Here is a 15,140-nt window from a genome sequence, read left to right as displayed (position 1 = left end):
CAGTAGATATCGTACTGTGAGGTTCCTACTGTGTCGATATCATATCGTGAGACTTGGATATCGTTACACCCCTAATGGTTACACAAAATTAGATATGTGAAATGTATGTGGAATATATAGAGGTCAGGTTAGAGAGTCTCAAATATTTTTTACCACTTACAGGTGTACTGCGTAACCTTTCTGGTGAACCACCTGTTTGTCTCCATAAAGATGCTTAGAGTTGTTTAAAAGTTCCATAGTGTGGCATTCAGTATATTTGTCTTTATGAAGGCACGCAGATGCCTTCATAACCCTAGCCTAGCCTAACCCAGCTCACAGTAAGAATTAGTGGTGTGCAAAAATATCAATATATCGTATTGTTTAATGTGGTGATACAGTATCGCTGTGTTGCTATATCGCCAAGAGTATTTTTTGGTATATTTTACTAAATTATTTTGTTACTGAGCTACAGTTTTGTTGTTTGTTTAGAGGAAGGAAACTATTACTAACACATTTGACATTTTTACTGTTTTCAAGAGTAAAGTGGGTGTGTTTCATATGAGCTTTGCGCAAGAAGTGGTTTAATGATGACTTTAATATCACAGCCATCATTTAGCCTTTATTTTTTTACTGAACTATACAACTTGATTTGAAATATATCATATTGAAACAAAAGTGCACTGTATTGAGATATATATTGTATCATGGCCTATGTATCGTATTGGCAACTTCTTAATGATACCCAGCCCTAGTAAGAATGTGTGTTTTTTATTATATTTGTTATATTTTTGTATTTTTAAACAGCAGTAATTAAATAAATGCTAGACTGAATAGTTTAAAGCCTTACTGTGGAATATACGGAAAGCAGTTACAGTTAATCCATATTTATTTAGATTTTATTATAGAGGATGAAACCATGACCAAAGTAGTTTGCTACATGGTCTGAGCTTAAGGAGGACAAAAACTGATACAAATTAATCTGCAGATATTGGAATAAAAAACATGGAACAATAAAAGCTATAATTTCTTTTGAGTTGTCTTCAAAATGTCTTCAAAATGTCACCAATAATTGGAAACTTGAACCCATTTGTTGGTTTTGCGCTGTATAAATAAAGGAGGCCTCACACTTAATAAGACTAAACACTGCTGACATAACCCCACGTGTAACTGGGGACAGGGGCAGTTGGGGCAGTTGTAGCAGGACAGGGCTGTGAAAGGGGGCTCTGTGCCTGTGCCCTGCCTGCGCCCGCTGCTCTCGGAGGGGGCGCGGACACAAAGCTCGGTCATGCACAAATCATAAGACCAGCTCAGTGGGTGGCAAACAAACTGGGAGCCTTCCTAATTCTTCATCAACTAATCTTCACAGCCCACGTAAAACCCTCAGGAATTTTACAATGCTGCGGAAAAGGGAAAGTTGTGGACATTTTAAATAGCTTTTCCAGTAAATGGTCTCTATATATTTCATGTACTTAAGGTGCAGCGCATATTTTCGTCTGTAAATGCGTTTCTCAAGCTGTGGTTACGCAGGCTTTCTCTGGTGGTATGCAGGGTACTCTGAAGGCCGAGTGTTGTTAAGAAGTCACTGATATGAGACAAACCTCGATACAGTGCGCTTTCGATTCGATACGGTTCAGTAAAAAATAAAGGCTAAATCATGGAAAATCTTTGTTAAACCAATTCTTGTGCAAAGTTCATATGAAACACAAACATTTTAATCCTCAAAACAGCGAAAATGTCAAACGAGTTTCCTTCCACTAAACAAACAACGAAACTGTAGCTGTAACAAAATCATTTAGTAAAATAAACCAAAAATACTCTTGGTGATATATTGATAGAGCAGCCCACAATATTGATACTGTATCATCACATTAAACGATACGATATATCGATATTTCAATATTTTTGCACACCCCTCTACTCTTTATCACACGAAGACCACAGTTCTTTAGTTTAAGGTCATGGTTTAAGGTCAAGGGTATATTTCCTCTGTTATTTCTGGCCATTTTTGTTTTATAATTGAGTTGTTTTGTAAGTGTTGCTGTACTTACTGTTACGCAGATAAAAAGTGCGACCTACTCTGTGAAATCTACTCTGTAAAGTCTCCTCTGTGAAGTCTACTGTTTGAAATCTTTGTACGATTTGCTCTGTGTCAAGCTCAGCTAAATGTGCCTTTTCCGTTAAACGATATGTGATTTTCGATTTGTGATTTGCGATTTGCGATTTGCCTACTCTTATAATCTCCCCGAGGCCAAACAAAGCTTTGAAGTTTAGCTTTGAGTTCCGGAGTTGCCATGGTAACAAGGCTTTATTGAACTTTACATGTATGATGTCATCGGCGCCGTGAACCTGATGGAACTGGGAGGTTTTCAGGTTCTAGAATGTGATGATATACTCCCAGACGGGGCAAGAGCCACGTTTCCCTGTTGACTGAGGCCGAGTGTTGTTAAGAAGTCACTGATATGAGACAAACCTCGATACAGTGCGCTTTCGATTCGATACGGTTCAGTAAAAAATAAAGGCTAAATCATGGAAAATCTTTGTTAAACCACTTCTTGTGCAAAGTTCATATGAAACACAAACATTTTAATCCTCAAAACAGCGAAAATGTCAAACGAGTTTCCTTCCACTAAACAAACAATGAAACTGTAGCTGTAACAAAATCATTTAGTAAAATAAACCAAAAATACTCTTGGTGATATATCGATAGAGCAGCCCACAATATCGATACTGTGTCATCACATTAAACGATACGATATATCGATATTTCAATATTTTTGCACACCCCTCTACTCTTTATCACACGAAGACCACAGTTCTTTAGTTTAAGGTCATGGTTTAAGGTCAAGGGTATATTTCCTCTGTTATTTCTGGCCATTTTTGTTTTATAATTGAGTTGTTTTGTAAGTGTTGCTGTACTTACTGTTACGCAGATAAAAAGTGCGACCTACTCTGTGAAATCTACTCTGTAAAGTCTCCTCTGTGAAGTCTACTGTTTGAAATCTTTGTACGATTTGCTCTGTGTCAAGCTCAGCTAAATGTGCCTTTTCCGTTAAGCGATATGTGATTTTCGATTTGTGATTTGCGATTTGCCTACTTTTATAATCTCCCCGAGGCCAAACAAAGCTTTGAGTTAAAGCCCACAAACCTTTGAAGTTTAGCTTTGAGTTCCGGAGTTGCCATGGTAACAAGGCTTTATGGAACTTTACGTGTATGATGTCATCGGCGCCGTGAACCTGATGGAACTGGGAGGTTTTCAGGTTCTAGAATGTGATGATGTCATACTCCCAGACGGGGCAAGAGCCACGTTTCCCTGTTGACTGAGGCCGAGTGTTGTTAAGAAGTCACTGATATGAGACAAACCTCGATACAGTGCGCTTTCGATTCGATACGGTTCAGTAAAAAATAAAGGCTAAATCATGGAAAATCTTTGTTAAACCACTTCTTGTGCAAAGTTCATATGAAACACAAACATTTTAATCCTCAAAACAGCGAAAATGTCAAACGAGTTTCCTTCCACTAAACAAACAACGAAACTGTAGCTGTAACAAAATCATTTAGTAAAATAAACCAAAAATACTCTTGGTGATATATCGATAGAGCAGCCCACAATATCGATACTGTGTCATCACATTAAACGATATATCAATATTTCAATATTTTTGCACACCCCTCTACTCTTTATCACACTGTACTTTGCCACGAAATATCCAAAAGGTAAACGCACAAATGTTAAACCTGGTATTGAAATGATTAAAAAACTCACTGTTAGAACACAATGGCCACGTTCACATGATGTTTTTTAATTGTTCTGGATTAAATAGTTTGGACTTAAAATATTTTCCTTGGAGTTTACATGGAAATAATAATTCTGAATATCTGGGTTTCACGTGACATTACAGGGCGACGTTTGTCAGCACGCAAAATCAGATGGAGGGCAAGAAGTGAACCGACTGGAGGGAAATGCCGATGAGTTGTGCAGTTTACGGCTGTGCCAATTGTTCTAACCGAGAGAAGGAAAAGCGATTTTTTTAGAGTACCGAAGATAGTCGTCCACAAAGGTCAGAAATGGGAAAAGCTGACAGAACAACGCCATAAAAAGTGGATTACAAACTAGAGCCCGACCGATATGGATTTTGCTGTGGCCGATATGAAACCGATATAATGGCAGTTGGCGCTGCCGATATCCGATATAATCACCGATATATTTAGTGATGTAAAAATTCACTGTAAATGTTGAATTGTTTAAAAAACTTAGGTTTGGCTCTGGTGGATTTTAAATTGGGTTTATTTAGGCAACATTTATTGTTATTCTGCCTCTTTACATCATATTTACAGACAGTAGGTTGGTTTAATGGCATTTTTGCATCACATTCTAGACACTAGTGATGGGTATTCCAGTTCTTTTTAGAGAACCGGCTCTTTTGGCTCGGCTCACTAAAAGCTGCTGGTTCTTTTGGCTCCCAAGTGGCTCATCAGATTGTTTTGTTGCAAGCAGGACTGAATCAGGACTGAACCAGGTCTAAACCAGGACTGAAAAAGGACTAAACCGGGACTTATTTATTTTATGCTAAACTACAGTCAAATATGCTCGTTTTTTTAATTTTTATTTTCTTTAATCCTACGTACACGCAAATTTCTCAAAGTTTCGTTTTTAGCCGCTGCCGCTGTCAAACCACGAATCACGCGGCGTGAAGAGAAAAAAAGTGAGAGAAAGAGAAAACACGGCTCCCAATAAGGATCAGGCTCCCGTCGTTCCCTTTAGAGAGCCGGTTCTAAGAGTCATTTCGTTCGCGACGGACCCATAACTAGTAAAGAAAGTAGCGCTATTAGCCTTTAGCCGTAAATACGTGCGCGCCGCGGTAATTAATTATATGCGCAAATGTCATAATTCACACGTCTGTTCACAGCTCATTTACATATCAGTGCAGGTCCAGTAGCAAATATATGGCCAATATAGTCACTTTAGAACAGACCAATAGAAAACAGTCTGTTTATGTGCGGGAGCTACAGCAGCTAACCCATAACAAATGACAAAAACTAGCTTCAGAGTCGACATATTTCCAACACTCACCGCTCATACAGGCTCCTCCTCACATCACAATTCTGCACTAATAAATGTCCTTTTAATCCAGACTCAAACCGATTGTCCGTAAAAAGAATATAATCTCAGTGTTTGGATCTGTGTCTGCAGGTCTAAACAAACACATGTGAGTGACGACTCTGTGGTGTGTTCAGGGACAGTACAGACACACACAGACAAATGACTCCGTAGATAAATACTGATGTGGAGCCACATATTAGGACATTTATCTGTCTGTAAATTGGATTAAATGAACAGAATGTAGAGAGTCTAAGCTTTATAACGAGGTATAACATGCCCATGTGAAATATCGGCCCCTATCAGCAAGCATATCGGCCGATAGCCGATATGCCTGAAGTTGCACATATCAGCCGATAATATCGGCCAACCGATATATCGGTCGGGCTCTATTACAAACCTACGTTTGCGGTCGGGAGGAGCAGAAGCCGCAAATGCTCGTGTCTGCAGTGAACACTTCGTCAAAGGTTTGTTACAAAGCTAAATTGTTGTTTGTGGTTTACCTAAACATAAATGAATCATTAACGACTAACGATGTTTGTTGACATTAAATAGTTCGGATAGATCGGTTACTGCCGATACACTGGGGTCCGGTCAAGCGGTAACGGAGGGAAACGGGTAGATTTTTGACATTCAAATAGTTCTCATTCAGAAACTAGAGGGACTATTGAAATAAGTAAAGTATCAGAATGTAGGAAAGAGTTAACACTCCAACAGGGTAAAGTTAAACCTGTGATATTCTTTCAAGTTGTTGACAAAAAATTTAAAAAGTCATGTCGGTAACGGAGGGAATGGTCCAAATGAGTTCAGATTTGACATGTCACATCTACAGACAGCTTCACTCAAATCTTCCATGTTTTTGGGATACTCCTTACGGTTCGCCCGTAGCACGCCGGCGAATAACGCCTTCATTTCCTGTTTTTTCGGTGACCTGTCACGGCCACAGGCATTGTCCTAGAGAACTCAAATTCAAATTACAATTGCGTGATCCAGGCCTGAATGTGATGAAATATGAAATTTAATAAAAGTGAACTCTGTAGCGCCCCCTAGCATAGACGTGAAACGTCAACATTATCGGATTAGTACCAAATTCGGGACATAAATTCTATGTATGATTACAAGCAAAAAAGTCTATTACGGACATGGTGCATTTTCCACTATTGGCCAGCAGGGGCGCAAAGACTCCCCCAAAAAATAGTTAAAAAATTATTACACACACAGGCTTAGTCCGATCGTGCTGAAATTTGAATCACTAATGCCTGATCATGGCCTGAATATAATACACTATAAAACAGATGAAAAATGAACTCTATAGCGCCCCCTAGCATTGACAAACATCAACATTATCGGATTAGTACCAAATTCGAGGATTAAATTCTATGTATGATTACAAGCAAAAAAGTCTATTACGGACATGATGCATTTTCCACTATTGGCCAGCAGGGGCGCAAAGACTCCCCCCAAAAATAGTTAAAAAATGATTACATGCCCATGTTTAATCGGATCGTGCTGAAATTTGAATCACTAATGTGTGATCTCAGCCTGAATATAAAACAGTATAAAACATATTAAAAGTGAACACTATATAGCGCACCCTACCATTGACATGAAATGTCAACATTATCTGATTAGCACCAAATTTGGGGATTAAATTCTACGCATGATTACAAGCAAAAAAGTCAATCATTGTGCACCCCTATGACGAACAGGAAGTCGGCCATATTGGATCAAACATTCGCCGCCGTTTTGACTTGGGGGTCTACAAAAAGATTCAAGTCCCCGGGGTTTGGTCCAAATGACCTCAGATTTGACATGTCACATCTACAGACATGAACTCACAGAAGTTGCCAAATTTTTTTGGGATACTCCTTACGGTTCGCCCGTAGCACGCCGGCGAATAACGCCTTCATTTCCTGTTTTTTCGGTGACCTGTCACGGCCACAGGCATTGTCCTAGAGAACTCAAATTCAAATCACAATTGCGTGATCCAGGCCTGAATGTGATGAAATATGAAATTTAATAAAAGTGAACTCTATAGCGCCCCCTAGCATAGACGTGAAACATCAACATTATTGGATTAGTACCAAATTCGGGGCATAAATTCTATGTATGATTACAAGCAAAAAAGTCTATTACAGACATGATGCATTTTCCACTATTGGCCAGCAGGGGCGCAAAGACTCCCCCAAAAAATAGTTAAAAAATAATTACACCCACAAGGTTAGTCCGATCGTGCTGAAATTTGAATCACTAATGCCTGATCATGGCCTGAATATAATACACTTTAAAACATATGAAAAATGAACTCTATAGCGCCCCCTAGCATAGACATGAAACGTCAACATTATTGGATTTGGACCAAATTCAGAAATTAAATTCATGATGACAAGCAAAAAAGTCTATTACGGACATGATGCATTTTTCACGGTTTGCCAGTAGGGGCGCAAAGAATCCCCCAAAAAATATTTATAAAATGATTACAGGGACATGCTTAGTTCGATTGTGCTGAAATTTGAATCACTAATGCGGGATATTGGTCTGAATATAATAAACTATAAAACATATGAAAAGTGAACAGTATAGCGCACCCTACCTTAAGGCCCGTTCAGACCAAAGCATCAAAGCGTCCACTTTCTATGTAAAGTCTATGTGGACGCGCGACTAGAGCGTCCTGCGTTTTTGCGGCGCGTTTTCGGCGTCAGCGCGGCGCGAATCTGGCGTCGACGCGGCGCGTCTTGAGCGTTTTGGCGTCAGCGGCCAAGACGCGCGTCCAAAGCGTCAGCGTCAAGAAGTTGAAAATGCTGAACTTTTCGCGTCGAATATAATAAACTATAAAACATATGAAAAGTGAACAGTATAGCGCACCCTACCTTATGAAATGTTAACATTATCGGACTTGGACCAAAGTCGGGGGTTAAATTCTATGCATGATTATAAGCTAAAATGTCTATTACAGTCATGGTGTATTTTTCACGGTTGGCCAGCAGGGGCACAGAGAATCCTCCAAAAAATATTGTAAAAATTATTATATGCACATGTTTTGTCCGATTGTGATGACATTTCTATCAGTTATACACTGCATGACCCTTATTCCGTTGATATGTCAAATACAGTTATCAGGGATACAGCGCCACCTATATGAATGCACACAATTTATTATTGTGTGACATAAAATTAGTTTTACATTCATTTGTAAAACTTTGCCAAAACATTCACTGACGTACTCCTCATCATAAAAGTCTGTAAGACCTATGCCCTAGTTTTACACTTTGGCCTCTAGAATAATTTCACTTCTGAGAAATTTAAAGCCACACTATGTAACTTTTCTGGTGGAGGATGTGTTTTCATGCACTTAGTCTTAGTGTGACAGTGCTCTTGACCATTAAAGTCACGTGACCTGTGGCTTAGTGTCTACAGTTTGTCTCTAGAATCATTCACTTTATCCAATTTTAAAGGTACACTATGTCATTTTTCTGGTGGACGAGCTGTTGGCCTCGGGAGCTGTCGGGAAGAGAGGGTGACGTGCCGGGGCGGTCGCGAGTCCCTGGAGGTCGCATGGGGGGGCGGTGCGCGCCCGGGGCGAGGGCCACCATCGCCGCGCGCGGCTTTAATTATCACTTATTTTTCTATTTTATTTTGACTTGTACATATACATTTATATAGAGTATATATTAGCAGAACTAAGTAACTTTGGCGGTAGTGCTCCCCCAACAGGTCGCTAGTGAAAATGCACTGTCGTAAATACTCTCCCCACCTCTCCCACTGCTCAGGTGAGTGCTCACTTTTGTTTTCACAAACCTGGTGAACATGGTATGCAACAAAATATCTCAGGTGGGTAATGTTATTTTACTCTTTAAATAAATAATATCATTTGAAATTCCCCTCGAAATTCCAAACGGGCTGATCCAACACAAATGCGTTACTAAACATACGGGCTGATTTTAGTTGTTCGTTGCGACAGAAGCACAGAACAGGCTCACCATAGCAGAACACCCCTCTGTCACAGAAAGAACACATATATTCCGCATCAAACTTAACCGCATCAGCGCACAACAGCGAGCTGTTTTTTGAGAGCTCAGTTTATGCAAATTAGCCATGTGGTTTTAATTTTCGTTGCTGTAAAACGTAAACAAATATGTTCAAAGCTCTGTGGATAGGGAAGGTTTACGGACACAGAAGGGACATGTCTGGACGCAAATCGTTTCCAATACTGTGATACGTTTCAGTGTAAACGTAGCCATAAATATCACGTCAGGGCTAAAATTCCAAATTGCACTTGTGTTTGCTCACTGACAACACAAGCTGTACATATCCTGCATGCAGATGAGACATGAGCTGCTCAAATCAAACGATTTATACAACGTGTGTCAATCTAATGGTTCAGCTTCATAGCTACAATGGGAAACGGAGCATGCTAATAACAGCATCTACGAACAAGATAAATGTGTACTAAAGGTAACAATTTCTCAAGTTACATAACTACAACAGTGATACGAGCAGTGCAATTGAAACTTACATGTTCAATAACAATATCTCCAGATCTGCGTCACTCTTTTTCTTTTCTTGAGCTCTGTTATTCCTCAAACTCCTTTCCCACATTGACTCCTGTGAGCTTGGTCCTGTCCCATTCACGTTTTCTTTTCCTTGCATCCTCGACAAAGGCTTCCGCTGTCTCTCAGCTGGGTGTGCCATGGATGACACCTCACAAATAAACACTAGATATTTATTCTTGCAGTGATCTGCAAATAGCATCAGTAAGGGGCGTGTCGCTAGCTAGTTACCTGTGTGTATGTTGAAGTGCTGTAAAGCAATTTGGGTCTCGCGAGAACGAGAACAGAACCCCATGAGCTGACACCGGGTCGGTACCCTTCAAACACCCCAAAATGACATATGTGACCATCAGAGGGTCTTTGAAAGACATTAATTAAGGTAAAATTTTTACTTAATTCTGCTTTAAGTGTTCTAAATATAATTTTGTTGTTACTTGTGACACTGACAATAAATCCTTGAATCCAAGTACCACCTAGAAAAGATCATCCTTTCAGAGTACCACCAGATCTAAACCAGGTTTTAATAAGACTTCATCATTGTCACAGGATTGCAACAAAAAATTCAAAGAAAGGAAATATGTGGTAACTGAAAATTTACAGTGAATTTTAGCTCATCGGAAACTGCAAAAATATCCTAAAAATACTGAGACGTGTCAAAGTAGCATCCTTCTACTTTCTAGACAATATAGTACAAGGAAAAACTATTTCAGGAAAAAACAAAAAAATTCACAGTGCAGGTTTAATGACCTTATTAAAAGCTGATTACAGGAAACAAAGACGCCTGTTCAAAAATTGGTCACATTTTATCGAAACTTATGTGACAGGAAGAGAGTCATTCGCACAAGTCTAAACAGGAAAGATAGCAATTCACTGAGATAGGACAGAGCAAACCACATATGTGTCAGTAAAAACACATGACTCTCTGACATAACACATATTTGTCTAATAATAAATAGATCACATAGCTTACTTTTGTTATTGTATAGTTAGTCAATGCTTCTAAAATGACCTCTTCGGGTAGAATATGGGCAGAGTGACACTGCAAAAATAAAAGTTTTGCATTTGTCACATTGGTTTTATTGTTTTAATACTAGTAACAAAAAAAATGTACCTTGAATACCTTTTGTTGTTGTCCTTTCTGGTCTTTGGTCTCAGTGCAGTTTTTTCCTTTTTTGCCATCCATCCAAAATATCTTGGTAGAAGTACTGCACAAAAAATTATGGATATGGATATAAACTTTATAAACTACTCAAAAGTATTCCCGTTTAGATTACACAAGAAAATAGTCAACTTATTTTGCATCTTTTTGTCAGCTTTGCCATTTTGCATCTCTTCATTATAATGTAAATGATATATTCTCCAACTTAACCTGTAAATCATCCCATATATAATTAATTTGACAAGGCTTTAATCAGACAAATAGTGAATAAACTCTGTTATTTCTAATGACAAATTGTCACAATGTAAGACAGAAATCAGAGAGCGTGTTTTACTTGAGTTTTGTAAGAGGTTTGGGTAAAGTAGATCTAAATGTACTGGACTGTATTTACGTTTGACTGCTTTGAAAGTACTACACTGCCCTCTTGTGGTTAAGTCAGACAGACACATAACCAATACTCAGTTCAAAAATTATACACATGGGATATCGCTTCATCAAAGTAAAAGCAATCAAATACTGTAGCTGAAATCAAGTAGAATCACAATATGTTTTATAAATTACTGCCAAGGGTTTAATAATTAACTAATTCGACATAATTTTAGTAGAAATTATTAAACTATCAAGTCTTTTTCCTTAAACATATCAATTTCTAAAGTGCCATTACAACAGCTACATTACATTCAGTAGTACAGTCCATTCATTAAAGCAAAAAAAAAAAAAAACTATCTTCTCCTCAGTTGTTTTGCCTGGATGTTCAAAGCACAACAGCACCATCATGTGGCAGAAGGATGCTTGAGCAATTGGTTTTGCAAAACCTCGACTTCATAATTACACTTTTTCATTAATAAGGGGAAATTCTTTTAATTGCTTATTTTCCAAATTCTTCCACCGTCATAATAATGTTATTAATGCTTTATAGAAATGATACTTTAACCTTAATTAATAATTATCTACTGTAACCGCTTGTACATTAGTTTTATAGATATTACATTAATAATACCACTTAACGCAGGCCAAGTGTAGAGTCAATCATCTTTTATTTGTTTTCAGTCTAGCAAAACATTTATAAGACCATTTTATGGATTTGGAATTATTGTGAACAATATTCATTTAAAAAAGGACTTGAGAAACCTTTCATGTTTTGACAGTAAAAAGTTGTGCGTGGTTCAAATTTTACGGTAACAGAACAAGAGTAGTGTGTCTGTGTAATGGTTGAATATGTCCTTAGGCACAGTACGGAAGGGTGTCACATAATTTAAGTCGACTGTCCAGGTCGGAGGTGCTACATTTAAACTTTTCCTGCAAAACTGCCGCTCTCAATGCCTTCATCCCAACCGTTCACCTGAAGACAAAAAAAAACAAAAAGGCATGAATTTTACAATATATTTCGACATAGCCAATTGAAAGAACTAGGTGTGTACTATTCATTTTTTCCACAATACCCATAATTAAACAAAATAAGTATTTAAATAACAGTCTCAATAAGTACCATAAATTTAGTAATTACTTAAAACCATTAAAAAAGAGTTATGAACAGAAATATTGTTATACAAGTTCAGACAATTTTCATTAAAAAAAAAAAAAAAAAAAAAAAAAAAAAAAGAGAGGAGAGGAGAGACTTAAATTGGTTTGTATAATTTGTGCTGGGACTTCCAAGTAACTTTCTATAGAGCTGTCAGTGTTATCTGGACCCAACAGATAATTGCTTTGAATATTTTTTTTTACTGAGAAATAATATTAACAAAATAAAACCAGCACTACCCATTGATGAGAGAAAGTGTGTAAGTATTATTCTAACCACTGTTGTAAACTTACCCATCCTGAGGGGCAGATGCTTTTGTACACCCTCTGGTACCAGTCACAGGGGGATGTGTCCTGGTCCTTCTCTGACAGGGCCTTGTTGCACCTGTGATAATCTGGGTAAGAGAGAAAACATGGAATGAAATTACCACAGTCAGTATTTAGGCCTGTCACAATAATTCGATTTATTCATCTTCAGCATCTAAAAAGGTAAACAATATTAACTGCATGTACCTTTTTTTTGCATTAGTATACCATAAACTAGTAGGGAAGACAAGTGTTTATTTTGTAGTATTTGGCCTGTGGTAAGACTTTAGTTGTGGATAGCAGAACAATAAACATTACAGATATAATTCGAGGTTTGCAAAATATTGAAATATCAATATATTGTATAATTTAATGTGATACAGTATTGATATTGTGGACTGTTGTATCGATATATCGAGAGCATATATATTTTTTGATGTATTTTGCTAAATTATTTTGTCACTACTGTTTTTTGTTTTGTTTTGAGCAAGGAAACTCAACACATTTGACATTTTCACAATTTTGATGATTTAAAACTTGTGTGTTTCATATTAACTTTGCACAAGAAGTGGTTTAACAAAGACTTTTAGTGTCACATCCATGATTTCACCATAATTTTTTGGAATCAATTTGAAAAATATATCGAATAGTATTGAATCAAAAACTCACTGTATTGAGATATGTATTGTATCAGCAATTTGTTAATGATACCCAGCCCTAGATATTATGGTCTCAGTGTGGTAGTTTCAGTATTTCTGCTTACTGTCCATTTTTTTGCGCAAAATATCTTTGTTAAAATATGTTATTGTAATAGGCCTTGTTATTCATCAAGATGTCAGCTGATAAATTACAGCAAAGTCTTCAATAGATATCATTGTTATGGTAAATTTAAACCATAGATAATACTTTTATCATGTACATCTTGTTGTCCAGTTTGTCCAGTTAATACAATGACCCTGGTTCTTACCTAGGTAGTTTTGGAAGCAGTTACGGGTCTGGTTGGTGTTGGGAAACCTGGAGTCAAATGGAGCAGTCCTGTAGTTCTTGATCTTTGTTTCAATAGCGTCGGCCATGTTGTCAGGTTTTTAGTTTTAGATCTGGGAGAGAAAAGATATAACACATGAGAATCCACAAGGTTAGCACGAAACACAAGAGAAGCAACATTAGCTGTCAACAACCAAAGACACCTGTACCACGACACAAATATTACAGCAAGTAGTTTATGCTCCTAAATAAACAAGACATGCATCGTTCATCGTTTTAGCAGTGATTTAAACATTTGTTGTCGCCGTTGACGCTTTTCGACCTGAAAGCTACATCATCATCTATTAGCTTAGCGTTAGCCCAATGCTAAAATCATAAGATACACAAGGTTAAATACGCCGAATGAAGTCCAATCCGGGTGTCAAATTATCAACTACAATATTAAATTCACTTCAGTTTATTTATAAACTGCATAAACGTAAGATTAAGAGCGATAAATAGACGTAAACTTACATCTTTAAGAGCGCCAACAGCGTCGCTTTGCCCTCTGATGTCCTTTCAGTCAGCCGTAGAGAATGACGGGAAATTGCGTCATAGCGTAAATGCGTCTGTTTTTGAGGCCTCCTGTAAGAAATAAACAAATGAATAAATAAATAAATCCTTAAACGACAATGATGATGATTATTGTTGAATTAATATAACATAAGCAACTTTTTTGAACATTTATAACGAGATAGATACATCTTATACCATACTGTGTGAAATATTAGAGCCAAAGGAACATCATTTAGACTTAAACTTAGACAAACTTTATTGATCCACAAGGAAAATTATTTGGACACAGTAGCTCACTCATTAAATTTAATATAATAACAAAGAGTAAAAAATATAAATGATAATAAGAAATTCTAAATAAGTAGCAAAAAAGATAGCAAGAGACAGGTGTCAAATAAGACATAATTATATACATGTAAATGTACAAGTCAAAATAAAATAGAAAAATAAGTAATAAATTATAAAATCTCAGCTGTATACAAGAGGTCATAGGAAGACAGTGCAACAATGAGATAATGATTGACAGGACATAGGGTTATCTATTGCATACACCCTTATGCAACAGATAACAGACAGTTGTTGTACAGTTGCAGGAAGTATTATCTGTTGTATAAATTTCTGAGACAAGCAGACAGATGCTTTCTTTCAGGCCAAAAAAGAGTCAAGTTTGTGGAGAAGCAAGACCACTTCATTGTAAGGACATGTTTTTCTAGCCTTTTAATGCAACTGAAACATCCCCAGTAATAAAACATTTTTGTATTTTACTCAGTATCTTTACTCAGTGAATCCTAAACCTATCCGTCTGTAATCCATTCTCACAAAGATTATGAAAATATAGTAATATTAATTATAGTTTTTGAAATTCTGTTGGATCAGTCATATGCCTATTTAAGAAATTTATTTTTTAATATGACGGTAAAGAATATGTATATAAAAAATCCCTATTACTTGAGTGAAATGTTAAGACTGAGATGCCTATAAAAGGTCG

General features: G+C 37.2%; 1 protein-coding gene across 1 annotated transcript; it reads right to left on the bottom strand.

The window, feature by feature from the left end:
• Positions 1-11,806: 11,806 nt before the first annotated feature.
• LOC110163082 (cytochrome c oxidase subunit 6B1) lies at positions 11,807-14,234 on the bottom strand. Its single transcript, XM_020928009.2, has 4 exons — positions 14,111-14,234; positions 13,581-13,710; positions 12,602-12,702; positions 11,807-12,128 (listed from the first exon to the last, which is right to left on the bottom strand). Exons 2-4 carry the CDS (start codon positions 13,684-13,686, stop codon positions 12,075-12,077), a joined length of 261 nt encoding a protein of 86 aa, XP_020783668.1. The 5' UTR covers positions 13,687-13,710; positions 14,111-14,234; the 3' UTR covers positions 11,807-12,074.
• Positions 14,235-15,140: the final 906 nt, after the last annotated feature.

This window comes from Boleophthalmus pectinirostris, unplaced genomic scaffold (genome assembly GCF_026225935.1).
Source record: "Boleophthalmus pectinirostris isolate CB_2022bp ecotype Guang Dong unplaced genomic scaffold, ASM2622593v1 HiC_scaffold_6, whole genome shotgun sequence".
Classification (NCBI taxonomy): Eukaryota; Metazoa; Chordata; class Actinopteri; order Gobiiformes; family Gobiidae; genus Boleophthalmus; species Boleophthalmus pectinirostris.
The sequence above is the reverse complement of the archived record's forward strand: the minus strand, read 5'-3'. Positions and strand labels throughout refer to the sequence as shown.